This window comes from Hyperolius riggenbachi, chromosome 9 (assembly GCF_040937935.1).
Source record: "Hyperolius riggenbachi isolate aHypRig1 chromosome 9, aHypRig1.pri, whole genome shotgun sequence".
Classification (NCBI taxonomy): domain Eukaryota; kingdom Metazoa; phylum Chordata; class Amphibia; order Anura; family Hyperoliidae; genus Hyperolius; species Hyperolius riggenbachi.
The window spans coordinates 88,329,879-88,357,788 of record NC_090654.1 but is presented as its reverse complement, the minus strand read 5'-3'; the positions used below and the strand labels follow the sequence as shown (position 1 = coordinate 88,357,788).

Genomic DNA, 27,910 nt, shown 5'->3' with positions numbered 1-27,910 from the left:
TGTGCCTGAGTTCATAAAGGAGGAAAAAAGTTCCACCAGTTTGGGAGCTAGGACATGGTCAAATGTTTTATAATACTCGTTAGAGAAACCATCAGGTCCAGGGGATTTATTACTTTTAAGGGACTTTATGACTGTTAAAACCTCTTGAACAGAGAATTGATTGTTTAGATCCAACTGCTGTTCGGGGGATAGCTTGGGAAGATTTAAGGGGTCCAGGAATTTGTGGATAAGAGACGCAGGCTTCTGCTGTTTTAACAACTCGCTGCAGGGCTTCTCTAGTAGCCTTCGTGCAGCTGTTGTACCAGGCCGTCATGCAATCTGTCAGAACGCTTTCTATAGTGCATCTGTAAAAATTAACCAGCAGCTTCTGTGGGAGGTTAGCGCTCCTTAGTTTTCTCAGAAAGTAAAGTGCACAGAGGAGAGGGCTTAATACACAGCCCTGTGGCACTCCAATGTCTGTTTTCCTAGTCTGACAGTTTGAGGGCGATTAGTAAGGAAGTCCAATAACCAAGTACATATGGAGGGAGCAAGACTAGAGATGTTGCGAACTTTTCGCCGGCGAACGGTTCCAGGCGAACTTCGGGGTTCGCGTTCGTCTACCAAACGCGAACTTTCCCGGAAGTTCGATTTGCCCCATAAAGCTCTATTGAGCAAAACTTTGACTCTTTATATTACAGCCAGCAGACACATTATTGCCATACACACTGCTCTCAATGCTAGAGGCCCCCTCCCTCCTCCAAGTAAGGTCCCTATACTGCCTACACTAATTAGTTAAGGGACAGCTGCTACACACTCTGCTAGGGGGATTTTAATTAGCCTGTTTGTGGGTTCCACCCTCCTGCCTATTCCCTCCTCCCTCCTACCTACCAGAGGGAGTAGGGTCTCATCTGCCAGGGAATTGCCAGTATTTCAAAAACCAGCTTATATACCATGATAGGGATTTGAACCCAGGCCTCAGTGTATGGTAAGCAACTAACATATCCATTGTACCACCAACACTACTAGCTGAAAATAGCTGAAAATAGCTGAAAATAGCTGAAAATAGCTGAAAATAGCTGAAAATAGCTGAAAGTAGCTGAAAGTAGCTGAAAGTAGCCTAGCATGTACCATTTATGCTTAATGCAAGAGAAAAATTAGGCAAGACAAATAACATTTATATCACACTTTTCTCCTGGCAGACTCAAAGCACCAGAGCTGCAGCCACTAGGGCACACTCTATAGGCAGTAGCACAGATATGTAGCCAGACATGGCCTTGTATTTTGTGTTCAACAGTTGTCAAGAGAAAAATTAGACAAGATAGCAGTGTTAGGAAGACTTGCCTAAGGTCTCCTACTGAATAGGTGCTGGCTTACTGAACAGACAGAGACAAGATTCGAACTCTGGTCTCCTGTGTCAGAGGCAGAGCCATTCACCATTACACCATGCAGCCACTGCTTGCAGACATGTAGCCAGACATGGCCTTGTATTTTGTGTTCAACAGTTGTCAAGAGAAAAATTAGACAAGATAGCAGTGTTAGGAAAACTTGCCTAAGGTCTCCTACTGAATAGGTGCTGGCTTACTGAACAGACAGAGACGAGATTCGAACTCTGGTCTCCTGTGTCAGAGGCAGGGCCCTTCACCATTACACCATGCAGCCACTGCTTACCAACATGTAGCCAGACATGGTCTTGTATTTTGTGTTCAACAGTTGTCCAAAGAGAACCCCAGATACCCAGGTAGATTCATCTCTCTCTCTCTCTCTCTCTCTCTCTCTCACCAACACTACATGCTGAAGCCAGCCTAGCATGTACCATTTATGCTCAATCCATTTATGCTCAAAATACAATTCCGCGGAAAGTGGAAGAGAGAGAGAAAGAGAGAGAGAGAGAGAGAGAGATATGAATCTACCTGGCTATCTGAGGTTCTCTTTGGACAACTGTTGACCACAAAAGACAAGGCCGTGCCTGGCTACAGATCTGTAAGCAGTGGATGCATGGTGTAATGGTGAAGGGCTCTGCCTCTGACACAGGAGACCGGAGTTTGAATCTCTTCTCTGTCTGTTCAGTAAGCCAGCACCTATTCAGTAGGAGACCTTAGGCAAGTCTTCCTAACACTGCTATCTTGTCTAATTGTTCTCGTGACAACTGTTGAACACAAAATACAAGGCCATGTCTGGCTACATATCTGTGCTACTGCCTATATAGAGTGTGCCCTAGTGGCTGCAGCTCTGGTGCTTTGAGTCTGCCAGGAGAAAAGTGTGATATAAATGTTATTTGTCTTGCCTAATTTTTCTCTTGCATTAAGCATAAATGGTACATGCTAGGCTACTTTCAGCTACTTTCAGCTACTTTCAGCTACTTTCAGCTACTTTCAGCTACCTTTAGCTAGTAGTGTTGGTGGTACAATGGATATGTTAGTTGACTACCATACACTGAGGCCTGGGTTCAAATCCCTATCATGGTATATAAGCTGGTTTTTGAAATACTGGAATTCCCTGGCAGATGAGACCAAGGAGGGAATAGGTAGAACGGGAGGAGGGAGGTCTGGGTGAAACCTAGATGTTAGCCTGGGACATTTGATGTGTATTCCACTCTATTATGTCTGCCTCCAGGTATTAGAGCCTTTGAAACATGTTTTCCATCATTTTTCTAGGTGTCAGAATTTTTTCTTTTTTACAAAGTTCGCCTCCCCATTGAAGTGTATTACGGTTCGCGAACTTTTTTGCGAACCGAACCTTTCGCGGAGGTTCGCGAACAGGGTTCGCGAACTGAAATTCGGAGGTTCGCGACATCTCTAAGCAAGACCTAGTGCATGGAGTTTGTTGGTCAGCTGGCTAGGTACAATGGTGTTAAATGCTGAGCTGTAGTCAACAAAGAGCAGCCTAACATAGGAGTTTGTCTTTTCCAGGTGTGAGAGGGCAGCATGGAGAGCTACACAGATGGCATCCTCAGTCGATCTATTTGTTCGGTAAGCAAACTGGTGTTGATCTAGATTTGCTGGGATGGAGGCCTTGATGTGTGTGGCTACCAGTCGTTCAAAGCACTTGGCGATGACAGGGGTTAGAGCAACTGGTCGATAATCATTAAGACAGGTTATCCTAGGATTTTTTGGGACTGGCACAATGGTTGTAGATTTAAGGCATGATGGAACTACACCCAAGAACAGAGAGAGGTTGAATATTTGTGTAAAAACTTTCGCTAGTTGACCAGCACAGGCCTGGAGCACACGTCCTTGCACACCATCAGGACCTGCAGCTTTCCTGGTGTTGATATTTGTGAGTGCTTGCTGCACTTCATGTATGTGAAGGATTAAAGGCTGTGAGTCTGTAGTGGGCCCAAAGTTGACTGTAGGCCGATTGTTGTCTTTTTCAAATCTAGCAAAGAAGTTGTTAAGTTCCTCTGCTAGGCTGGGGATGTTATTGTCCAGTGTATATTGATTGCTATTCTTTTTGTAATCTGTGAATAGTTGAATGCTTTGCCACATCCTCTTTGGGTTTGAGTCATTTTCAAAGTTTTCCTCAATCATGTGTCTCCCATATAACATCCTGTGTCCCCCATGTGTCCTCTTGTATCCCTTGTGTCATCCTGTGTCCCCATGTGTCCTCCTGTATCCCATGTGTTCTCCTGTGTCCACCATGTGTCCTCTTTTGTCCCCTGTGTGTCTCCTTCTGTTCCCACATGTGTCCCCTTCTGTTCCTCGTGTGTCCCCTTCTGTCCCCATGTGTTCCCTTCTGTCCCCGTGTGCCCCCTCCTGTCTCTGTGTCGCCTCCACTCCCCTGTGTCCTCCTCCACTCCCCAGAATAATGTAAAGCAGTGGCAGCACAGCTCACCTAAACTATTGGCTCTAGCCGTGATCAGAGACCTTTCTCATACTGCTCCGTTAGTGCCCACTTCTTATGATGCAATCAGCAGAAGCAGGTTCTAAGGGAGCAGTGAAGGAGACATATCTTATCCCCTCTGGAGCCAGTGGATTAGGTGAGCTGTATTGCTGCTACTTTACGTTATTGGGGGTGTGGTGGATTAGAACACAATGGGCAGTGGAGGAGACATGGGGGATAATACAGGGAGTCCCTAACATTTTGGCTGGTCGGCGGTTTGTATTGGCGAGTGTTCGTGACGTGAGTCAGAGACTTCCTGTATTTGGCATATAAGATGCAGTGACTTTTTCTCCCCAGTGACTTTTTCTTATATGCCGAAAAATATAGAAATTCATGAGAAAAGATTTGTAAATCCACCAAATTCTCCCTCTTGCCTTTTTTCCCTCTCTGCCTTTTCAATATAATTTTTTTATCAACAAGCAATCAGAAAACAGTAACAATGTTCTTTCTCTGCTGGAGAAACAGTCTCTGCATTGCTCCTTTCACTTCCTTGTTCCTCAGCGTGTATATAATGGGATTTAACATGGGTGTAATCACAGCATAGAAAATGGTAATGAATTGATTGGCTGAGGAGTAGACAGAGGTAGGTTGGATATACACAATAGTGGCGGTCCCATAGAACACAGAAACCACAATTAAATGGGAAGCGCAGGTTGAGAAGGTCTTGTACCGTCCTTCCTTGGATTTAATGTTAAGAATGTTTCTTACAATGTAACCGTAAGACCCCAGAGTTAACATGAAGCAGGAAGGGCCTAAAATTCCAGGCGTGGTGATCAGCAGGATATCATCAATCGTTGTATCTGAGCATGACAGCTTGATTAGTGGCGTGGCATCACAGAAAAAGTTATCCATTTTGTTTGGTCCACAAAAATGCAATTGAAGTAAGAAGGCTGTATGGAAAGTAGAATGAGTGAAACCACCCAACCATGCACAAGCTCCCAGTGGCAAAGTTACTGCCCTTCTCATTAGGATGGAATATCGTAAAGGGTTACATATAGCCACATATCGATCATAAGCCATGCCGGCTAGTAGAAACATCTCAGAGCTTGCCAATACATGGAAGAAATACATCTGCAAAATGCAACCATAAAATGGGATGCTACGGTTGTCATTGACCAGGATGTCAAGCAATTTAGGGATGGTAACCGAGGCATAAAAGACATCCATGAAGGACAAATTTGTCAGGAAAAAATACATAGAAGTGTGAAGACGGGTGTCCACCTGGATGACTAAGATGATGAGGACATTGCCAAAGATGGTGATCACGTAGACTGTGGTAATGGTCATGAAGAGGAGCAGCTGGACCTCATAGATAGAGGATATGCTGGACAGGATAAATTCAGGAATATTGCTGTGGTTAGAGCTGAAAAAAGATGGATAATCTTTCATCTGTGAAAAAGTTGAGAAAATTATTATTTAATGTCCACCATGCCCTACCTTCACATTTTATTAAAAATAAAAGGATCGATCCATGGTCGTCTTCAGCAATACAGACATGGGGCTTGATTCACTAACCGGTGCTAAGTATTAGCGCCGGAGTGAAAAGCTACTTAGTGCCCGAAATGTAGCCTTGCGGGCACTAATAGCCGCACAAAGCTACATCGTGCATAGCCCGGGGCAGTGTGCGCACAGCCATTAATAGTGCATGGTGCGACGATAACGTGAAAACGGCGCATCAGGTGCCCCCGAAACAGCACATCAGTGTGCCTCTTCGGGGGCACCTGATGTGCCGTTTTCATCACACCGGGTACAACGTTTACAGGGCAGCGGGTGCAATGTTATCGTCGCACCGCGCACTATTAACACTAGCACTTAACTCCGTGGTTTGCGCCCATTAGTTCTTAAAGCACACTAACCAGCTTAGCGCTGGTTAGTGAATCAAGGCCATGGCATCATACTGTTTTTACATGGAATCAACCAAAGAGTAGGTACAGTTTCCAATTTTTTTGGTCCATATGCCCCCTTTCCCACCACTGCATAAGTTAAAATAAGCATATTTAAAAAAAAATATTCAAATACTACTTTTTGTTCCAAATTAGCTGTTAGAGTGCTGCAACGTACCGCTTTTGTTAGCAGTGGCATAACTAAGGAGCTTTGGGCCCCAGTGCAAGCACTCTATACATAACAATGTATATGCTGCACAAAAACCTGCAAAGCACCGCTGCAGTATTAAAAGTGAATGGGGATGGGGAATAGATTGATTAATGATTGACCCTATCAAAAGTACCTATAGAAGTGATAATTATCAGCACAGGACCAATAAATAGTTTATATTGCTATTTGGGGAGTAATACTGCCATTGAGGAAGGGCCCCTAGTGGGACCCTCTGGCTCAAGTGCCCCAGCGTGGTCGCAACCTCTGCATCCCCTATTGCTACGCCACCATTTGGAAGATCATCAGTTCTCTGCTATGTTCTTAGATCCTCTATCTCCATTTCCCATTATTTTTACATTTTCAGCAGGAACTTTTGAATCCTTACATTTTTGTTAGTTACCTAGTTACATCACATTTCTAAATCGAAAAAGAACTATTTCAGCACTGCCCTGCTAGTCTTACTGCTCCCTACTACTAATTTCAGTACTGCAGTGTGGTAGGTGATCTCCCTCTTCTGGAACGAACACGGTAAATCCAGCGCTGGAGACTTGGGCGCAGCAGCGCAGGAGACTTGGGCGCAGCCGGCGCCACCATAGGCCGTAATAGGAACTACGGCTATCGCAGGCACAGGGAGTAACTTCAGCGCCATCAGAAGACGGACCTGAAGTTGCTTTTAAAACAATAATTCGGATTCCAGTGATTGCTGGAAGCCGAATTATTTCATTCCCCCACTATCCATGTCGGCCTGGAGGGGGAATAGTAATTAACACGGCCCGGACTTGTGCGGCAGCAGGATCAGCCATATACTGGCTGTGTCCTGCGCCCAAGTCTCCGGCGCCGTTCTCTCTCGTACGCTTCTGGAATGTGTACACCTCTTGATCTTGCTCAGACCATGGTACCACAATCTACAGTATTGTTGTCAGTCTTAACTCCTGTAGCCTGGCACTACGCAATGCATGCATGCACATATGCTGCCTACTGTCTTTGGGAAGGATCACTGTATACAGATTGCAGTCCCAGCATGGAAGAGGGGAAACAGATTTTTGGAAAGGGCCACAAAGGCCTGGGACTTAGGCTGCTTCTGCCCAAGGGGGAGGCTGGGCATGGAAGAGCGGTTTCTGCATATGGAAGTGGAAGCTATAAATAGAAAAGGGAGGCTGCAACTGAGAACATATAGATTATAGAGGAAGGGAGCTGCTGCCTATGGGAGCTATACTGTATATAAAAGAGAAGGACTGGTTCACATGGAAGAGGGAACTGCACATGGAATGGGAGGGCAGCTGTTGCCCATGGGAAGGGGAGCACAAGAAATATAGCTTAGGGACAGAAATAGTATAATACAGGCCTTGATATCAATATTACACAAGCCATTATGTAATGTCATTTAACTTAAAATCAGCTTTACATTTTTTCATCTTCATCCTGTAAAAGTTGTTTGAGGCTGCAATTTTGGAATGATCGCTGTGTAAACACGCTGTTCAAATCTTTACTGGTTGTCGGTTGATATGTTCTGTGCTCTGGAGAGAGGACGGGAGAACCGGTGGGCATAAGATGCTGACACCTGTCACTAGCAAGTTCTCAACAGACATATGAATACCCTTAGAAGCAAGGAGTTTTGAATCAGGATAATACCACTTACAGTGGGTTGCAAAAGTATTCGGCCCCCTTGAAGTTTTCCACATTTTGTCATATTACTGCCACAAACATGCATCAATGTTATTGGAATTCCACATGAAAGACCAACACAAAGTGGTGTACATGCGATAAGTGGAACGAAAATCATACATGATTACAAACAATTTTTACAAATAAATAACTGTAAAGTGGGGTGTGCATAATTATTCGGCCCCCTGTGATCTGAGTACAGTCAGTTCCCTATAGACATTGCCTGATGAGTGCTAATGACTAAATAGAGTGCACCTGTGTGTAATCTAATGTCAGTACAAATACAGCTGCTCTGTGAAGGCCTCAGAGGTTGTCTAAGAGAATATTGGGAGCAACAGCACCATGAAGTGCAAAGAACACACAAGACAGGTCAGGGATCAAGTTACTGAGAAATGTAAAGCAGGCTTAGGCTACAAAAAGATTTCCAAAGCCTTGAACATCCCACAGAGCACTGTTCAAGTGATCATTCAGAAATGGAAGGAGTATAGCACTACTGTAAACATACCAAGACAAGGCCATACACCTAAACTCACAGGCCGAACAAGGAGAGCGCTAATCAGAAATGCAGTCAAGAGGCCCATGGTGACTCTGGAAGAGCTGCAGAAATCTACAGCTCAGGTGGGAGTCTCTGTCCATGGGACAACTATTAGTCATGCACTGTACAAAGTTGGCATTTATGGAAGAGTGGCAAGAAGAAAGGCGTTGTTGTTAACAGAAAGCATACGAAGACCCGTTTGCAGTTTGCCACAAGCCATGTGGGGGACGCAGCAACCATGTGGAAGAAGGTGCTCTGGTCAGATGAGACCAAAATGGAACTTTTTGGCCAAAATGCAAAACGCTATGTGTGGCGGAAAACTAACACTGCACATCACTCTGAACACACCTTCCCCACTGTCATATATGGTGGTGGCAGCATCATGCTCTGGGGGTGCTTCTCTTCAGCAGGGACAGGGCAGCTGGTCAGAGTTGATTGGAAGATGGATGGAGCCAAATACAGGGCAATCTTGGAAGAAAACCTCTTGGAGTCTGCAAAAGACTTGAGACTGGGGCGGAGGTTCACCTTCCAGCAGGACAACGACCCTAAACATAAAGCCAGGGCAACAATGGAATGGTTTAAAACAAAACATATCCATGTGTTAGAATAGCACAGTCAAAGTCCAGATCTAAATCCAATCGAGAATCTGTGGCAAGATCTGAAAACTGCTGTTCACAAACGCTGTCCATCTAATCTGACTGAGCTGGAGCTGTTTTGCAAAGAAGAACGGGCAAGGATTTCAGTATCTAGATGTGCAAAGCTGGTAGAGACATACCCTAAAAGACTGGCAGCTGTAATTGCAGCAAAAGGTGTTTCTACGAAGTATTCACTCAGGGGGCCGAATAATTACGCACACCACCACTTTGCAGTTATTGATGTGTAAAAAATGTTTGGAAAGATGTATGATTTTCGTTCCACTTCTCACATGTACACCACTTTGTATTGGTCTTTCACTTGGAATTCCAATAAAATGGATGCATGTTTGTGGCAGTAATGTGACAAAATGTGGAAAACTTCAAGGGGGCCGAATACTTTTGCAACCCACTGTATTGGCTAACTTAGAGATGAATAAACAGAAAGCTTTCGGCTAATAATAAGCCTTCGTCAGACTTGGTTGCTGACAAAATGTGAAAAACACAGCTAATATATGTTGACATACAGAGCAGAAACATTCTTTAGCAAACATAAATAAATGTTATTAGATGCCTTAACTGTTACTTCAGGAAGCTTTCCCAGGCATCCTGGCTAAATTGATAAGATCAACAGTTTCCTACAACATAACATAAAGCAGACGCTGGTGATGGGGAGACTACATGCACCATTAATTCTAAGATAAAGAGAATTGTGACCATAATCCCAGCACATGAATGAAAATAAAATTAATAGTGCCAAACACTATCTTACCAGCATATTAAACAAAAAATGAAAAGATAGAAAAAATAAAAAGAATTGTGGCATTTAAAACCCATCGTACCAGCACAAGAAATTAGAGTCCTTGTTTAAACCATCTTCTACAGTTTCGAAACAATGTATACATTTTGTTTCTTTTGTTAGTCGCACTTTTTCCCATTTGAAGCCACCTATTAATACAGTGACGAAAAACTCGCTTAAACTGTGTCCAGGTAGACAAAAGTGTGTGGGTATTGGGAGATCAGTATATTTTGTAATATCCTTTTTTCGTCTGTTAATAGTGAACGTGTGGTGTTTCATGCAATCACGTAGAGGTTGTCCTGTTTCTCCAACATAAATTCCTTTGGGATATTTTGCACACATGATCAGGTATACCAGATTAGATGAGGATTTGCGCCTGCGCAGTAGATCAGATACGATCGGGCTCAGCTATTTCTGCCCCAGTCCGAATAAAGAGCTGCTACTGCACCTGCCCTGCCTGGATCGGTAAATATTGACCTCGCCGCTGTTTGGGTGGTCGCAGCACTGGATTGCAGGGATGGAGGAGGACGAGGGAAGCCTCATTAGGATCTAGAGCAGGGGTAGGGAACCTATGGCTCGGGAGCCAGATGTGGCTCTTTTGATGGCTACATGTGGCTCACAGACAAATCAGTAGGGGTTGATTCACTAAGCTACACTGCTCAAGCAGCGCAGCTTAGTGTGGTAGCGCAAGCAACATTTTCAAAGTAGGCACGCTACTGCTGTAGCATGCACTACTAACTTCTTTGCGCTACCCCAAAACGAACAGCTGCTCCAGTTGTCCCACTTTGGACCTTATCAGGTCCAGTGACTTTATAGAACGAGATTCCCGCACCAAAGTGCGGGATCTCATCCTACAAATTTAATCAACCCCCAAGTCAGCTAGCTAATTGTACAATCTGTTAGTTGGTATTTCTCCTGTCTGGCTCTAGGGGATATTGCTGATGTTGCTGAAACCCAAGAGAAGCTGAAGACGTGTCTGACACTTCTGCTGCTTTGCGGATTAACTGTATACACTTCACCATGGCAACAGGGACGTGAGCCCTATTGTCCCAGTTTGAAACATTTTATGGCTCTCATGGAATTACATTTTAAAATATGTGGCGTTTATGGCTCTCTCAGCCAAAAAGGTCCCTGACCCCTGATCTAGAGGCTTCCTCCTCCCGAGGTAAGTATCCTCCAGAGGGGTTTTTTGTTGTTGCAAGTTTTCTCTAGGCCACAAGACTCATTAGCTCCATCAGGCCTGTTGCAGCCTGCACACTAAGCTTTCTTTTCAGGCTCATTTTTCCTCCTCTCCTGCCGTGTGATTGGTTAATGCCGCTGGCTAATCAGAAGAGGTGTGGTGAGCCTATGAAGGAAGAGGCTGTGCCCCGCCACTTGTGTTTGAAATGGAGAAAGCATGTGGCTGTGAGAAGAGAAGGGCTAGTCAAGCAGAGCTTTGGTGTCCCACTTTCTTCCCTGCTCTGCATCCCACATCTGTGCAGGGTCAGATACCCTTTGCATCTCCCTGTAGCAGGAGAGAGGAGCACTGCTGCTTGTATCTGCCGGGGTGCTGTACAGTTTACAGCCACATGCTTGCCAGCCATTCAGAGGCTTCCCAAAGACAGACAACAATGTAAGTGGCTGTGGGCAGCTCTGCTCCTCTCTTGCTGCATGGAGATACAAGTGAGTCACACATGCAGGGTGCAGGAATTGGGTCACCAGGAGAAAGAGGGTGGCTCCACTCTGTACCACACCTAACCCAGGTTGTTAGTGTTACTGCCCCTTTTCCGCTACCTACGGATTAATTGCTCAGCAGAAATGTGCGGTAGAAGAAGCAAGGAGGAAACATTTGCACCAGCTGGTACAGATTACAGAATAGTGAGACTAGGAGAGGATGGTGTGTTATTGGAGGAATTATGGTGCAGCTTATATTTAACAGGCGTGGTTGCCATGGGGAGGGGAAGAAGAAGGTAGGAGTTGATAGTGGGGGAGGTAGTAGATATTATAACCATCTGCATTCTAGCACCCCCTGTAACATATGACCCACCCTAATGTGGCACTCACCTTAATGTATCACAGCTAGTATTTGGTGTCTGAACTTTATCTGAACACACACTGTTATTCAGCACCACTGCTAGTTGGATCCTACTTCTTGTCTGTTAGCCACTACTTGTCACTTACTACCTATTGCTTGTCATAACAGTAACTACCATTGCTTGCCACCTATTACCTGCCTAATTATCATTACTTGCCCGCCACTGAAATTTAGTGGTCACAAAGGGCCTTTTCCACTAGACTGCATTACTCTTTAATAAGAGGATGGTGACCCTTTTGTTGATCGCAACAGCACCGCAATTAACATGTAAATCATGGTGCTGTTTTTCCACTAGCAGGATTCGTTTTTTTCCCGAATGGTGTGATTTTCATTGCGGTTCTGCTAGTGTACCTGACAAAGCAGCCAGATTATGTTATGCAGTAAGCAGGCCCTAATTTACATCACAGGAGCCTAAAGGCACAGAAGTTCTGGTGCCCTAGACTCCGCCCACAAATGTTGACAGGAATGCTCACCAAACCACTCCACAAATGTGCTGGCTGGCCTGGCTGATGCAGCCGAATATGTACGCAAAACCGACACTGACTTTGGAGAGCACCATTTTCTCTTGTAGTTGAAGCTCACAATATCACTTTATGTTCCATACACTGGAACTGCTGCTCCTCCAGCTTCATCCTGCCCGTCTTCACGAAAGGTCCCCCACTTTTCCCCTGTGCAGGTAATAGCAGAGGCATATTTTAGTGTGGAGCAGAGGACAGCTGCCTCTGTATGGGTTGGGTGCTTTACTGCGGATGCATGGAAATCTGCTCCATACATAAAGATGACTTTCCTACTGCCTGCAGAGGAGGTGAAAGTGGGAAGCATTAGTAAATAAACATGAGATGACACCGCAGGGCCAGAAGTTCAAGCATGTGGCACATAAAGGGGTTGATTCACTATAACAAATAGTGTGCCTTATCAGAGTTAACATACCTTTTCAGAGTTAATATGCCTTACCAGAGTTAGCATGTCTTATCAGAGTAGCATAGTGAGCACTACGAACTTATGCCTACTAATTGGCAATGACGAGAGCTCCACTCATCCTGCCCTGAGCCCCTGCAGTTGCAATCACTTTAAAGGACATTACCCCCACACTTTAATTGACCCAATAGGCTGCATGTCTAGTCAAGTGACAGACAGGCAGTCCATTGGGCCTGGCGTCGGCCTGTCCAGGACGCATCCTTATCATTACTGCCGGGAGAGGGTGAGGAGGGGGGCGAGGTGGAGGCTGAACGGAAGTAATGTAACTTTTTTTCTGCCCTGATTTCTGTCACAGAAGGGGAGAGTCCGGGCTGCACACTGCATAGAAGCTGCTGTCCATTACTCTCCCAGCTAGAGCACAGCAGCAGCCCATGTCAGGCTATAGATGCCTGCCTGCATGAGGGAGAGAGAGAGAGACACCCAGAGAGGGGCGGGAGCCTCCTTTTAAAGGAGCAGGCGCCTGTAGGCACGAGCCTTGGTTACCGTATTGTAAGTCCGGCCTTGGTAGTAAGCGGGGTGAGTAAGGAAAACAATGCTCTCGGACAGCGCTCACCTGAATCTATCAGCCAGATGGATCACTATTCAAAGTGTCAGGGGCATTGGGGGCGTCAGTACACACACTAGATTCCCAGCAGCAGAGGCGGTCATTTTATCTAGCAGGTTTCTATGGAGGATCCATTTGACTTACTACTGTAATATATTTTTGAGATAGAGGGGAAAAACCAGAATGCCCAGGAAAGACCCATGTAAACACAGGGAGAACATACAACCTCCATGCAAATAATGTCTTGGGCCAAATTTGAACTAGTAATCTCTTGCATTACTCATTTAGTGTAAGAGCAAAACACTATGGCCATATGAAATTAACTTTTTCTACTGAATTTTCTCCTAGGTAATATTTTCACACATGTCAATAAAATTGTAATAGTACTTTTCACATAGTTTTTGGTACTTTTTCAAATGCAAGGTACTGAAAATTTATTTTCAAGAGAAGTAGAAAAATGATCTCCTAGGAGAAAAACTGAATTGCATACGGGCCTATGTCCTATGTAAGTTTTCTCCTAAGTGATATTTTGACACCTTACCAATAAAATACATTTTAAGCCACCAACAAGCCAGAAAATGCTCTGAATACTTTTGACAGTACTTTTTATCTACTTTTTGGTACTTTTTCAATTGCAGAGTGCTGAAAAGTTATTTTTAAATACAAAACTTAGGAGAAAAAGTGAATTGAATATAGGCCTATGTGTGCAACAGGCTCAGGATCAGAAATGCATTCCAGTGAATTATTAGTCTAGTTACCTATATTTAAGTGTGTTTAACATAGCTAAGATGAAGCTCACATTAATAATGCATACGACTTACATTATCTATTTGAAACCATTTTAAGATACACTAATAAAACCCCAGTATGTTCATTATAAGCTGTTACACTGTGCTTACACTAGCAGTACGCAAGCTGCAGTATATGCTGATCTGAGACAACCAGTAAAAAAGGTGCTAGATATAGCTGTCAATAGACTATCAACAACAAAAACAACAATAAATAACGTTTGTAAAGCGCTTTTCTCCCATAGGATTCAAAGCGTGTGAGCATGGCTCAGACCAATAATTAGTCGATTGGTAAGTCGTGGAACAGAGGAAGAATTCTATAAGTCTGGAAATGCCAGGCTAAACAGGTGGTTTTTCAGTCTTGATTTGAATAACTCCAGGGATGGGGCTGTCTTTACTGGGTATGGTAAGAAGTTCCAAAGAGTAGGGACAGCATGACAGAAAGCTCTATCTCCGAAGGTTTTGAGGTGCACTCTGGGAGTGACCAAGTTTATAGAATCTGCTGATCTGGTACAGCTTCAGCAAGTCCTTCATGTATCCAGGGCACAAATTGTGCAGCGATATCAGTAAAATTACCAATATTCTATTAGTTAATTCCGATAGTAAAATATTGGTAATATTGGTAATCTTTACAGATATTTTACTACGACTGTACCTAGCCCTACTTTCACATAGAACCCTCCCTCTACTGATGCCAAGCCCTACGACCCCTCTGGTGGTTCCTAATCATAAGACACCCCTTCCTCCCGGCTGTTCTTTGAAAAATTTAGTAGGGATTGGTATCGGTAATGTTCTAAAATAGTTGAGAAATTTAGGGATTATGGCCATTTTATAGGCTGTAATTATCCCAGAAATGGTAAATTCAAAATTGGAAAGGTGAAGTAGGTCAGATTTAATTACTTCCAGAAGTGCAGGGAAGTTTTTATGATATAAGTCTGAGATTGGGGAGGGAATACGAATTCCTAAATAAGTAGTGAATTGGCTCTCTTTTGTTATTCACATTCCTCCTCAGTTGAAATGCTAGTAGCATCTGGAAACACTGGGAGAAGGTGTATGGGTGGCTCCTGACACGCACGCACGCACGCACGCACGCACGCACGCACGCACACACACACACACACACACACACACACACACACACCTGCTGCTTGCTGTTCCTGACATTATATTTGCCTTCTAAAGTTCAGCCAAAGATAATCAGTTTCCTTTCAGCTAAAACTTACCATTATATTCAGCATGTAATTAGGAGTCCTCAGCGGTTTATCTCACTAAGGTATCTCAGACTGACATAGTGGTATCTATTATGGGCAGTGAAATAGATACAGATGCAGAAGTTTTCTTTTCCATGTATATAAAGACACGCTGGAACCCTTGGGAGAAGGTCCTTAGGGTCTATGGCTAAATGAGTTCTCATTAATAAGAATTGTTATGTAAACAACAACTAAATTAACACTTATTTTGCAAATGAGAAGATGACTTGCTCAACTCTCAATTACTGGCCTTAAAGACCTAAAAGATTAGGGTATTTGCATTTTGGTTAGTAGTTAAAAAACAAATACCTTTATGTAAAAAAAGTCTGCATGTATGGTCTTTTTGTGTGAATCTTTGAGGAACAGAGAAATCAAATGTCTTTGAAACTTTTAATAAACCTGTTTAGACCATGAGACTGGGGCATTGCTAGCCCCAAAGATCAGTGGCACGTGCCCTGGATCTATTCTGGGGTGCCCCAGATGTCCCCGAGGTAGAATCAGCTGTGGTGCCTCAATGGCAGGCATGCTGGGAGCTGTGGTGCATCAATCTTGGATATGCTATGTGTTGTGATGCCTTTATGGGGGCATGTAGAGAACTGTGGTTCTTCTATGGAAGTATGCAGGGAGTTGTGGTGCATCAATGGGAAGGTAGCTGAATGACAGAACAGTGACTGTCCAGCTGATCAAATTTGGTCTGTCCACAATGAAGCAACAACCTTATTATCTATGGTGTGCCACCCCCCTCATATAGCCGGCGGTCATTGCTTCATTGTGATACGCAAGCCCCTTCACCGCAGCAAGGTAATGATCATGAAGGGGAATGGACACATGCACATGTCTTTTGTTTTGTTGTTGCAGCTGCAGTGCAGCCAGAAAAATTAGGCGGGCATGTACACGCACCAGAAAAATTATTATAGCGGCCGCTGGACTCCGCCTGGAGTCCTGGACCCTGTTGGTGGTGGCGGAGAAGGCAGTCAAGTGGCCTGTGGGCAGAGGTGCTGTGTGGGGAGCGACTTAGTCTTGGGGCATGCAGCCAGTCACACGGCGTGCAGGCAGAGACTGACTTAGTCTTCGGGCAGGCAGTAGCCCTCCGGGATCCATGCCTAAATAATTTTGATAAAGGTGAGGTACTGAACACTTTTGTGACTTAGGCTACTTCTCTTCTCAGTGACAATGCCAGGACGCTTGAGGCAGGGCAAGAAGTTGGATGGCAAATTGGGACAGCTCTGGCCACAGGTCAAGCCTGCACACCCAGTTGTCCAAGGGTTCATCGCTGCTCACAATGTCTACATCCACACTTAAGGCCAGGTAGTCGGCTACCTGCCGGTCCAGGCGTTGGTGGAGGGTGGATCCGGAAGCGCTAAGTCGAGGCGTTGGACTAAAGAATGCCCGCATGTCCGACATCACCATGAGATCGCTGGAGGGTCCTGCATGGACATGGGAGGAGGATTACTTGCAGTGGTACCTTTATTGCGTTGTGCTGTGACATCACCCCTAAACGCATTCTAAAGCATAGTTGACAGCTTGTTCTGCATCCTTTCTGCCTTCTGGTGAGTTGGTAACATGTCCGCCACTTTGTGCCTATACCGAGGGTCTAGTAGCGTGTCCACCCAGTACAGTTCATTCCCCTTGAGTTTTTTTATACGGGGGTCCCTCAACAGGCTGGACAGCATGAAAGACGACATCTGCACAAAGTTGATGCAGACGTACTATCCATCTCCTCTTGCTCTTCCTCAGTGACGTCAGGTAAGTCCTCCCCCTCCCCCAGCCACGAACAATACCACGGGAACGTTGAGCAGCACAAGCCCCCTGCCACGCCTGCTGTGGTTGTTGTTCTTCTGCCGCTGCCTCCTCCTCCTTCTCCAAAGATACACCTTCCTCATCATCTGAGTCTGACTCCTCTTCCTCACATGACTATTGCTCCTCCTCCCCCCTCTGTGCTGATGCAGGTGTTGAGGAAACATCTGATTCTGATGTAAATTGCTCCCACAACTGTTCCGTCCATAACTGTTCCTCTTCACGCTCCTCCACAGCTTGATCCACCACTCTACGCACGGCACGCTCCGGGAAGTAAGCGTATGGGATCAAGTCGCTGATGGTGCCTTCACTGCGACTCACCAGGTTGGTCACCTCCTCAAACGGCCGCATGAGCTTGCATGCATTTTGCATCAGTGTCCAGTTGTTGGGCCAGAACATCCCCATCTCCCCAGATTCTACTGAAATTGTAGAGGTACTGGGTGACGGCTTTCTCCTGTTCTAGCAGGCGAGAGAACATGACCAGGGTCGAATTCCAACGAGTCGGGCTATCACATATCAAGCGTCTCACCAGAAAGTTGTTTCTCCGCTGAATGTCTGCAAAGCGTGCCATGGCCGTGTAAGACTGCCTGAAATGCCCACACAACTTCCTGACCTGCTTCAGGACATCCTCTAAGTCTGGGTACTTTGACACAAATCTTTGAATGACTAGATTCAGCACATGTGCCATGCAAGGTACATGTGTCAGCTTTCCCAAATTCAAAGCAGAAAGGAGATTGCTGCCGTTGTCACACACCATGTTGCTGTTCTCCAGCTGGTGCGAGGTCAGCCACTGATCCACCTGTTTGTTAAGAGCAGCCAGGAGAGCTGGTCCAGTGTGACTCTCCGCTTTTAGGCAAGACATGTCTAAGATGGCGTGACACCATTGTGGCATGCAGCATAGGCCCTGGGGAGATGGGGCTGTGTAGCTGGAGAGTAGATCGCAGCACCAGTAGAGTTGAACTGCCACTCAGCCAAGGAGGAGGACGACAGCGAAGAGGATGTAGCAGGAGGAGAGGAGGTGGCAGGAGGCCTGGCTGTAAGCCGTGGAGGTGTCACAAGTTGGTCCGCTGCACAGCCACATACTCACCTGCTTGCCATCGGTCACCAGGTTGACCCAATGGGCTGTGCAAGTAATGTAGTGGCCCTGACCGTGCTTGGCAGACCAGACATCCGTGGTCAGGTGGACCCTTGACCCAACGCTGTGTGCCAGAGATGACACCACTTGCCTCTCCACTTCACGGTGCAGTTTGGATATTGCTTTTTTTGAGAAATAATTGCGGCCTGGTATCTTACACTGCGGTGTGTGGCTTTGTTTTTGTATGCTGCTTTTCCTCAGGTGGTCATCCCATTGCAGTTTGTGCTTTATAATAATGTGCCTTCGTAGGGTAGTTGTCCCTACGCGGGTGTTGGTCTTTCCACGGCTCAATTTTCGGTGGAAGAGAGTACAGATGGCATTGCTCTCATCTGAGGCAGACACACACAAAAATGTCCACACCGCTGAGCCCTGGGGTGATGGCACTTTGGTGGTGGCGGCCGACTGAGTGTTAAGTGGGGTGCCAGAATCAGAGCAGGAGGAGGAAGATATGTCACGCTTCCGTGCGGAAGCTGAGAAAGATGAGGTGTTCTGTGTTAAATATTCAACTACGTCCTGACAATATTGGGGGTTGATGGCACGTGCCTTCTTCTGAACACTGTACTTTGGTCGAGGGCCGCACGAAATCACGACAGCGCGACCTCGAATAGACCTGCCAGGTGGCCTGCCTCTGCCTTTTATTTTGTCCATATTGGGGGGATGAAGTGAAAGGTATGCACTGACTTGACTAATACAATGTGCAGTATCACAGGTGCAGTTAACAGGTATGCACGGAGTGGTATATCACACTGCATGCACTCACATAGGTAGGTGGGTGCACTGTGAACAACAGGTAGTTAGGTATATGCAGTGATGGGTATTACAATGTGCACCTGTCACACACACACAGGTAGTCACTGAATGTGCTGGGTCTGGCAGTGGCACACACAGTAGGAATTACCAAGGCTGTCTATGCAACACAGTGTCAGTGGGACACACACACACAAAAAAAAAAAAAAAAGATCACAAGAACAAGATTAGATCTCAAAAGAGCTGTTGATGGGTGCTTTTTTAGCAAAAAGAATCAGCAAGGAGCAAGCTAAGAAGCCTACAAGAGCCTAACTAATCTTTCCCTATGAGAGTCTGCAGCAGCTTTCCCTTCTCTAATTACTGCAGGCACACAAGTGAGTAAAATGGCTGAGGCTGCCTGCCTTTTATAAGGGGGGGAGTGGCTCCAGGAGGGAGTGTAGCCTGATTGGCTACAATGTGCCTTCTGACTGTGATGTAGAGGGTCAAAGTTGACCCTCATGATGCACTATGGGGGCGAATTGAACTTCCGGTAAAGTTCGCGGTTCTACGCGATCGCGAACCCCGGAAGTTCACCGGGAACCATTCCCCAGTGAACCGTTTGGGCCATCTCTATTTACCACGGGTGAACAGGTTTCTGGTTCCCCCTGTCCCCATTATCTGTACTCTTTGAAAAACATATCAGAGAATGTCTGAGGAATAGCAATAGCAATAGTTTAATAACTTTCCCCTGTGAGAGGAGTTTTACAGCCCTACACATGGAAGTGTAAATACCTTTTTTAAACACATTTTCCTTTTATTAAGTAAAACTGAAACGTAAAGGGGTATTCTGCAGCACGCCTTGAGTGTGCATTTTCATGCAAGGGGTTTTGGTCATTTTTCGGGGATCCCAGCGCTTGATTGGGCTAATGTACCAAAGTGGGGGAAGCCTCTTTAGGATCCAGAGGCTTCCGTCGCTGAGGTATTTGTGGGATTGATTCACTAAAGAAAATAGCGCAAGTAATCTCCTGTGATTCGTGCTATTTCAACAGCATGCTTTAAATGTAATGCACTGCAAGCTACGTGTGACAGGCTGCCTACTGGGCCTATCGGTAGCAGGAAAAAAGGGCGCAAGACGAGGATGTACGAAAAGGGCGCCACCATAGACTTTAATGCAATTATTGTTAATACGGTGAAAAAAGCAGAAAAGAGGGGGCCGCAAAAAATATCGTTAACAACATTAGGACTTTATAGTTTTTGAAGTATTTATCGTTTTAGAAGCTTGCAAAGTTATAGTTTTTGCCCTATTATTTTGTTTATATGTACAGATTTTACGTTATCAACAATCTTTTTTATCTCTATGTGTAAAAGGGTTATACTACAGAGGGAGTGGTTGGCTTTAGGCAACACCAGGGGGTGGTTAGGGTTAGGCACCACTGGGGGGGTTAGGGTTAGGCACTACGGGGGGGGGGGGTAATTAGGGTTAGGCACCCCACCAGGGGAGTGGTTAGTTTTAGGCACCATCAGGGGAGGTTTCTGTGTGAGAGTAGGGTTGATATAAGCTGTATTGTTGAATTACATAACAATTAATTAACGTTAATATCTTTTCCTTATTATTTTCCATCCGTAATTACAATGGTATTTATCGTTAACTAAGTTTGACAACAATGTTTATAGTTATCAGATTTCATTATCCTTTTCCTTTTAAACAATACCAGTTGCCTCCTGAGGAGTCCTGAGGCTGTGTATCTAGTACTTTTAGCTATAGACGCTGGACAAGCATGCAGCAGATCAGGTACTCTGACTCAGATTACTCAGTTTTACTGGATTAGCCATGTGCTCGTTCCAGGGTTTTGACTCAGACACTACTTATGCCAGAAGATCAACATGGCTGCCAGGCAACTGGCATTGTTTACAAGAAAATAAATATGGCAGCTTCCATATTCCTTTCACCTCAGGTTCCCTTCAAGGTGGACATACACTTATAGATTTCATCCAATGTGCCAAAATGATTGATTCTTCTCTGATTGGAATCTGAATCAGAAAGCAATTGATTCCTACCAAGCAGAGCACATAGATTTGCAATGGATTTAAGCAGTTCATCTATTGAAAATGAATTGCACTGCAGTATTGCAATGTTTGATGCAGTGACACTCACTGACACTACATGCTGCCTCTGCCTACTGGGTGCTGACCATAATTCTACATAAACATAACATGCATTGTGTTGCTACAAAGGAATGATTGATATGTAGAGTGAAAACCCCAATGAAACTTTCTTGGAAAGCTAAATCACCCATTATGGTGCCCATACATTGTAAACAATTTTTGTACATCACAATTACTGTTTACCAGAGCTTATTAGAGTGACAGCAACTTAAAGTCTACGACCCAGGTGGGACTCGAACCCACAATCCCCAGCTCCGGAGGCTGGTGCCTTATCCATTAGGCCACTGGGCCACACATGCTATATTGTGGAATTTTCAGAAATCAGCAGAAATATTACAAAACAAGGATGGTCAATGTGATGCAAATAATTCAGAGCTGTTGTTTTAGTTTTATGCAAGTTTAGGGAAATACATGCATCTTGAAAATAAATCAGATGCTGCATGGTTCATTTTCAACCTGTATAAATGTAAAAGTCGAAAGGCGCCCCAGGCTTCACTTCTGCATTTTCTGGCACGTTATTGACCTGATGAAGCAGCTATAAGGTACGAAATGTGTACTCCTTTGTGCTGAATAAGGTTCTTTTTGAAAAAACTTCCTGAAGGTAGGCTTGAAGGTACCTTCTTTTTATTCTGATTTTAATGGTTCTATCATTTTGGGTGATTCCTGATTTTGTAGTGTTCTCAGTTATAGTTACCCACATGGGGATGGTGGGAGTGTCTTATTTCATGATTTCATCATAAAGTACTGTTTTGGAGCCATGACTACCAAAACCCTCACTAGGCCATGAGGGGGTGGTCTTTCACCACATGCGCCGATAGGGGTTGCTGGGTCTATCTTTGAGTACCTTGTACTTATATTTCCATTTCTATCTTTATAAACCTCCCTGGCGGTATGATTATTTCTGGATTTTATTGTCTTTTCAGCATGTTTCAGACCCTAAAATCAGGAAAAAATCATGCTGCCAGAAAGCCAGCAGCAGCCCCAGCATTTACCTCCCTGGGCTCTAGCGCAATTTTCCTTCCATCCTCCGGGTGGTGCTGTAACTCTGTAGTGAGATCAATGATGGTGACCTCACCAAAATGATTCAGAGCCTCAGAGGACAGGAAAGAGAACAGCTACTGTCGTCTGGATCCCCGGGGAGTTGAGTAAAAACGCCTGCTGCGCACTATACTCTGCATAGAGCTCCTGGCAGCTTACCGCCAGGGAGGTTATTCATACTACACCAGGTTGGGCTACTGGTGTCCCTGTGTATTTTCTTCTGCACGATCTACCATAATCCCAGCAGAAAGATCACAACCCAGGTGGGACCTACAATGCCCATCTCCAGAGGCTGATGCCTTATCCATTAGGACACTGTGCTACAAACCAGGGATGGTCGTAGTCAGTCAACTTCGCTACGCTGGAACTACGCGTAGTTTTATGCAATTACGCTTCGCCAAACTACGGCTTCGAAAACAAATATTCGCTTCTTATGCATTTCGTAGACCACACGTTAAAATACGCAATTACGCGTAGTGCGAAGCGTAGTGTATGTGGATGCTTATGCCCGCATGCAGAAAAGGGAACTCTTCTATGTGTACATTCCCCTTTCCGACGCGTAAATTTGGAAGCATACAATCGCATGCGGGAAATTAGACGCGAGTAACGCATTCATAGTTCACTACGCAATACACATGTTAACTATGCATAGTGGGCGTATGCTACACGTAGCTGTACTTCGCTACACGTAAATTCATAAGCGTAGTTTTGAAACTTCACCTACGAACTACGATGCATAGATGCGAACTACGATGCATAAATTCGCACTGGCGTAGTTTCTGCTCATCCTGCTACAAACAAACCATACAAAATATTGTTATGTAATTTTTAGTTTAAAATAATTTATTGGCAGTTTCATATTGAACATCCAACAGTTAAGCTTCGCAAAAGGACAGGACAGTATTATCTCTAGCAAGTAAAGAACATTGAAAAACACTTTCTTAACAATTGAGCATGGTGTACTAACATTAGAAGAGAGATAAGATAATAGACTAACAGTACATCAGTGATAAATATGGAACATCCAGCGTAGTAACAAAGAGCCCTGGTGATAAAAAGCCACAGGGTCGTAATGATAGGGCACATGAATGTAGACCACGTAAATCAGTGCAAGAAAGCTAAGGCTGCTATGTCTGTTGAAAGTATCAACAGAATTACCGAAGCTGTAGTATAGTAAAGCAACCACAAGATGTCACTGTAAAATGTAAAGTGCTGCAATGATCACTGTGGTGTTGTGTTTTCCTGTGTTCATTTTCTGTGTTCCTCTCCATAATGCTGCATTACCTGATGATTGTGTATGATTTACTATCTGCATGTTTTCTTCAGTAAAGAGTTCTAACTTGTTATGCTGGATGCCTATCTGTGTGTTCAGTCCACTCTGCTCCATCAATGTCTTAGTAAACACCTACGTTGTATCATTACTAACTGCTAACAACTGTTCATATGAGGATAACCGCAAAGATGGTGTCCATAAGGTCAACAGAGAGGGAAGGTTGTAGCCATTGTTTAGCTATGTGGGACTTTGCAGCTTTGGCAATATGTTGGGCTAGCCTATGTTGGGGTTATTTCTAGCCCCAGAAAGCTGGCAGGCTCCAGTAGGAGCAAATACCACTGTCACATTAATTGATGCAGTTGAATGTAGAGCCCCCACCTAGGAGGGGGGGAAGGAGGTGCTGTCTGTCTCAGGGGCCTCATCTAAAGTCAACTGCATCACTAAACACGGTGTTTGCTCCTTACTGCTTCACTTTGTCGAATTATTTAAAGTACTTTTCAATGGCAGTTAGCACGTTTCACATGTATTCTGACTGACAGTACATGCTGCCTCTGCATACTGGAGTATTCTGACTGACAGTACATGCTGCCTCTGCATACTGGATGCTGATCATATTTCTACATAAACATAACATAACATTCATGCGGTAATGCTGAAAACAGCTGACTTTACCGAGCACTTAGGAAAGTGTCAATTCATAAAAGCTGTTACCGCATGAAAAGCTCAAATTACCGAGCAGTGAGGTAAATTACCGACTTCAGCAGTGAACTCCTCCAGCACATGTCAGGAAATGTCAGGAAATGTCAATTCATAAAAGATTAGAGCATGCGGTATTGACATGGAGAATGCCACCTGCTGTGAGGAGGTGATAATACTGATAACATTGTGATAAGAGAGCAGGACTGTGTAAAAAGCCAGCAGCAGAGTGATCTGAACAAACAAGGCTTAACTGAATACCCAGGCTATGTTTTTAACCTCTTGGGTACCTGTTTCAGATGTTATTTCACATCAGAAAGCCTGCATGTGTAAAGTTTCTTGAAGTTCTTCTAAGCTGTGGATATTGTTTAGAAAGACTAATAGACAGATTCAGAGCAGATTCAGGGCAAGGAGAGGCAGTTTAACCATACATGCACATCTAAAGGGAAGTTGTGGATGCCCCTTTTATTGTAAGGCTGTCTCTGCATGGAGAACAGCAAATGTAACAACTCAGCCAGCTTACATTCCTCATACCGACAGCTCAGTTCGGAAAATCACCACATTTCTACCACACCTGTGAAATTGTTTATGAATTAGCACACTAAGTCTAAAACGCCAAATGCAGTATTTCCCCCCCCAGATTTTTTTTTACCACAAAGCCTTTGTTGCTACAAAGGACTGATTGAATGCAGATCAAAGATCCAAACTGTCTTGGAAAGCAATTTCATATATTAACTCGATGGACAGATCACAATTTGATTGTTCACTATTTCTAAGAGTGACATCAACTTAAACCCTACAACCCAGGTGGGGCTTGAACTCACAATCGCCAGCTTAGGAGGCTGATGTTTAATCCATTAGGCCACTGGGCCACACACAATGTAAGGGCATTTTTAGAAAGCCATAAACATCACAGGTTTATTGTTTACCAAGCCTTTTATGAGTGCGTAACATCAACATAAAGTCTATGACCCAGGTGGGACTTGAACCCACAATCCCCAGCTCCGGAGGCTGATGCCTTATCCATTAGGCCACTGAGCCACGCTCAAATATAATGGAACAAATAAGCTGCATTTCCTGATAATTGTGTGTGATTTACTAACTGCATGTTTTCCTTCAGTAAAGAGTTCTAGCTTGTTATACTGGATGCCTATCTGTGTGTTCACAGTCCACTCTGCTCCATCAATATCTTAGTAAACACCTTTGCTGTATCATTAATAACTGCTAACAACTGTTCCGATATGAGGATAACCGTAAAGATGGTGTCCATAAGGTCAACAGAGAGGGAAGGTTAGAGCCATTGTTCCATTGTTTAGCTATGTGGGACTTCGCAGCTTTGGCAATATGTTGGGCTAGCCTATGCTGGGGGTATTTCCAGCCCCAGAAAGCTGGCAGGCACCAGTAAGAGCAAACATCACTGTCACATTAATTGATGCAGTTGAGTGTAGAACCCCCACCTGGGGAAGGGGGGTGGGGGTGCTGCCTGTCTCAGGGGCCTCATCTATAGTCAACTGCATCACTAAACATGATGTTTGCTCTTACTGCTTCACTGTATTGAACAACTTAAAGTACTTCCAATAGCAGTTAGCACGATTCACATGCATTCTGACTGATAGTACATGCTGCTTCTGCATACTGGGTAATGATCATATTTCTGCATAAACATAACATACATCGTGCTGCTACAAAGGACTGATTGGATGCAGATCTAAGATCTAATGGAACTGTCTTGGAAAGCCATATTATGCATTAGTTTGATGTACAGATCACAATTTGGCCTTCTAAGAGTAACATCAATTTAAAACCTACAATCAGGTGGGGCATGAACCCACAATCGCCAGCTTAGGAATCTGATGCTTTGTCCATTAGGCCACAGGACCACACACAAAGTCTGTGTATTTTTAGAAAGCCATATTACAGATTAGTTTGACTAAACATCATAACATGATCTTTTACCAGGCCTTCTAAGAGTGACATCAACTTAAAGTCTACGACCCAGGTGGGACTTGAACCCACAATCCCCAGCTCCGGAGGCTGATGCCTTATCCATTAGGTAGAGTGACCATATTTTTGTGGGTCCAACCTGGGACGGGGGGGGGGGGGCGTGGGGGGGGGGGCGGCGCGCAGCGCGCCGCGGCGAAAAGTGGGAAGGAGTGAGGAGCACGCAGCGGCGAAGACTGGGGGAGGGCGGCTGCGGCGCGCGCAGCGCGCCGCGCCGAAAAAATGGGCGTGGCCATGACATTGTATGGGCGGAGCTAACGTAATGATGTAACAGCGAGGCATAAGAAAGCAGTGTTTACGCCATGATGTGGACAAACGAGACTTTGTATCATGGGTGTGCAGAAACTGTGTGATGCTAATAGTATACCGTAACCACAAAGCAGCAAACATAGCCATCTATGACCATTAAATAATAAATGCAGTAACAGTTACCCCGGACACCAGAAAATAAACGCAATAGGCAACATGTCAGTATAAAATAAATGCAATGCGGGCAAACATGTCAGTACAAAATAAACGCAATGCGGGCAACATGTCAGTACAAAATAAACGCACTGCGGGCAAACATTTCACCAGAAAAGAAACGCACTGCGGCCAAACATTTCACCAGAAAAGAAACGCACTGCGGCCAAACATTTCACCAGAAAAGAAACGCACTGCGGGCAAACATTTCACCAGAAAAGAAACGCACTGCGGCCAAACATTTCGCCAGAAAAGAAACGCAATGCGGGCAAACATTTCGCCAGAAAAGAAACGCACTGCGGGCAAACATTTCGCCAGAAAAGAAACAATGCGGGCAAACATTTCACCTGGAAAAGAAACAATGCGGGCAAACATTTCACCTGGAAAAGAAACAATGCGGGCAAACATTTCACCAGAAAAGAAACAATGCGGGCAAACATTTCACCTGGAAAAGAAACAATGCGGGCAAACATTTCACCTGGAAAAGAAACAATGCGGGCAAACATTTCACCTGGAAAAGAAACAATGCGGGCAAACATTTCACCTGGAAAAGAAACAATGCGGGCAAACATTTCACCTGGAAAAGAAAGCATTTACTCACCTGGCAGAAGTGTCCGGCCTCTGGCGCGCTGCTCCGTCCCGGGACCGTCTTCCTCCTCCTGCTCTTCTCTCCCGCGCTGACAGGGCTACGGCAAGATGGCGCCCGAAGCCCTGTACTAGTGACACAAATAGGTCTCCAGTACAGGGCTTCGGCAGCCATCTTGCCGTAGCCCTGCTCGCCTGCCGGTGTCGGAAACAGACACCGGAAGACGAGGCTGGAGCGGGGCTGCGGGCAATGAACTGGCACGGCGTCTATAGACGCCGCTGCCAGTTCATTGAGGAGAGAGTGGCCAGAGTCCCGAGGCCGGGACGTCCCGCTGCTGAAAGCGGGACGTTTCCCGGGACCTCATTAAGCCTGGGACAGCGGACCCCGAATCCGGGACGTGTCCCGGGCAATCCGGGACGTCTGGTCACTCTAGCTCTGACTGAAGTCAGACTGGATTAGCTGCATGCTTGTTTCAGGTGTGTCATTCAGCCACTTCTGCAGCCATAGAGAGCAACAAGGCTGCCAGGCAACTGGTATTGTTTAAAAGAAAAATCCATACCCCTCTCAGTTTAGGTTCCCTTTAAACAGCGGGGGGCGGGGCAGACTGCGACAGGAATCCAGTTGTTAGCCAATTCAATGCAGGCAGAAGACAGGGAGGGAGGGGAGCAGTAGCAGCAGGGCAGAGCAGGGCGGCGGTGGGCCGAGGACGGAACACTGATGTCACATACTCCCGCAGCTGGGACGTCCTGCATCTAAAAGTGGGACTTTTCCTGGGACCCAAGCCAGCCTGGGACAGGGGACCCCGAATCTGGG

At 45.1% G+C, this 27,910-nt stretch overlaps 1 protein-coding gene and 2 non-coding genes across 3 annotated transcripts in view; all 3 read right to left on the bottom strand.

Moving 5' to 3' along the window:
- Positions 1–4,281: 4,281 nt before the first annotated feature.
- The window catches only part of LOC137533456 (olfactory receptor 5I1-like), a 41,612-nt gene continuing 17,983 nt past the window's right edge, over positions 4,282–27,910 (bottom strand). Inside the window, exon 2 of the mRNA XM_068254842.1 lies at positions 4,282–5,247. Within this exon, the coding sequence (XP_068110943.1) occupies positions 4,282–5,247 (966 nt within the window). The remainder of the gene's footprint in view (positions 5,248–27,910) is intronic.
- Positions 21,260–21,332, bottom strand: TRNAR-CCG (transfer RNA arginine (anticodon CCG)). Its single transcript has one exon. It is a non-coding gene; the product is annotated as a tRNA-Arg (tRNA).
- Positions 25,017–25,089, bottom strand: TRNAR-CCG (transfer RNA arginine (anticodon CCG)). The gene has a single exon. It is a non-coding gene; the product is annotated as a tRNA-Arg (tRNA).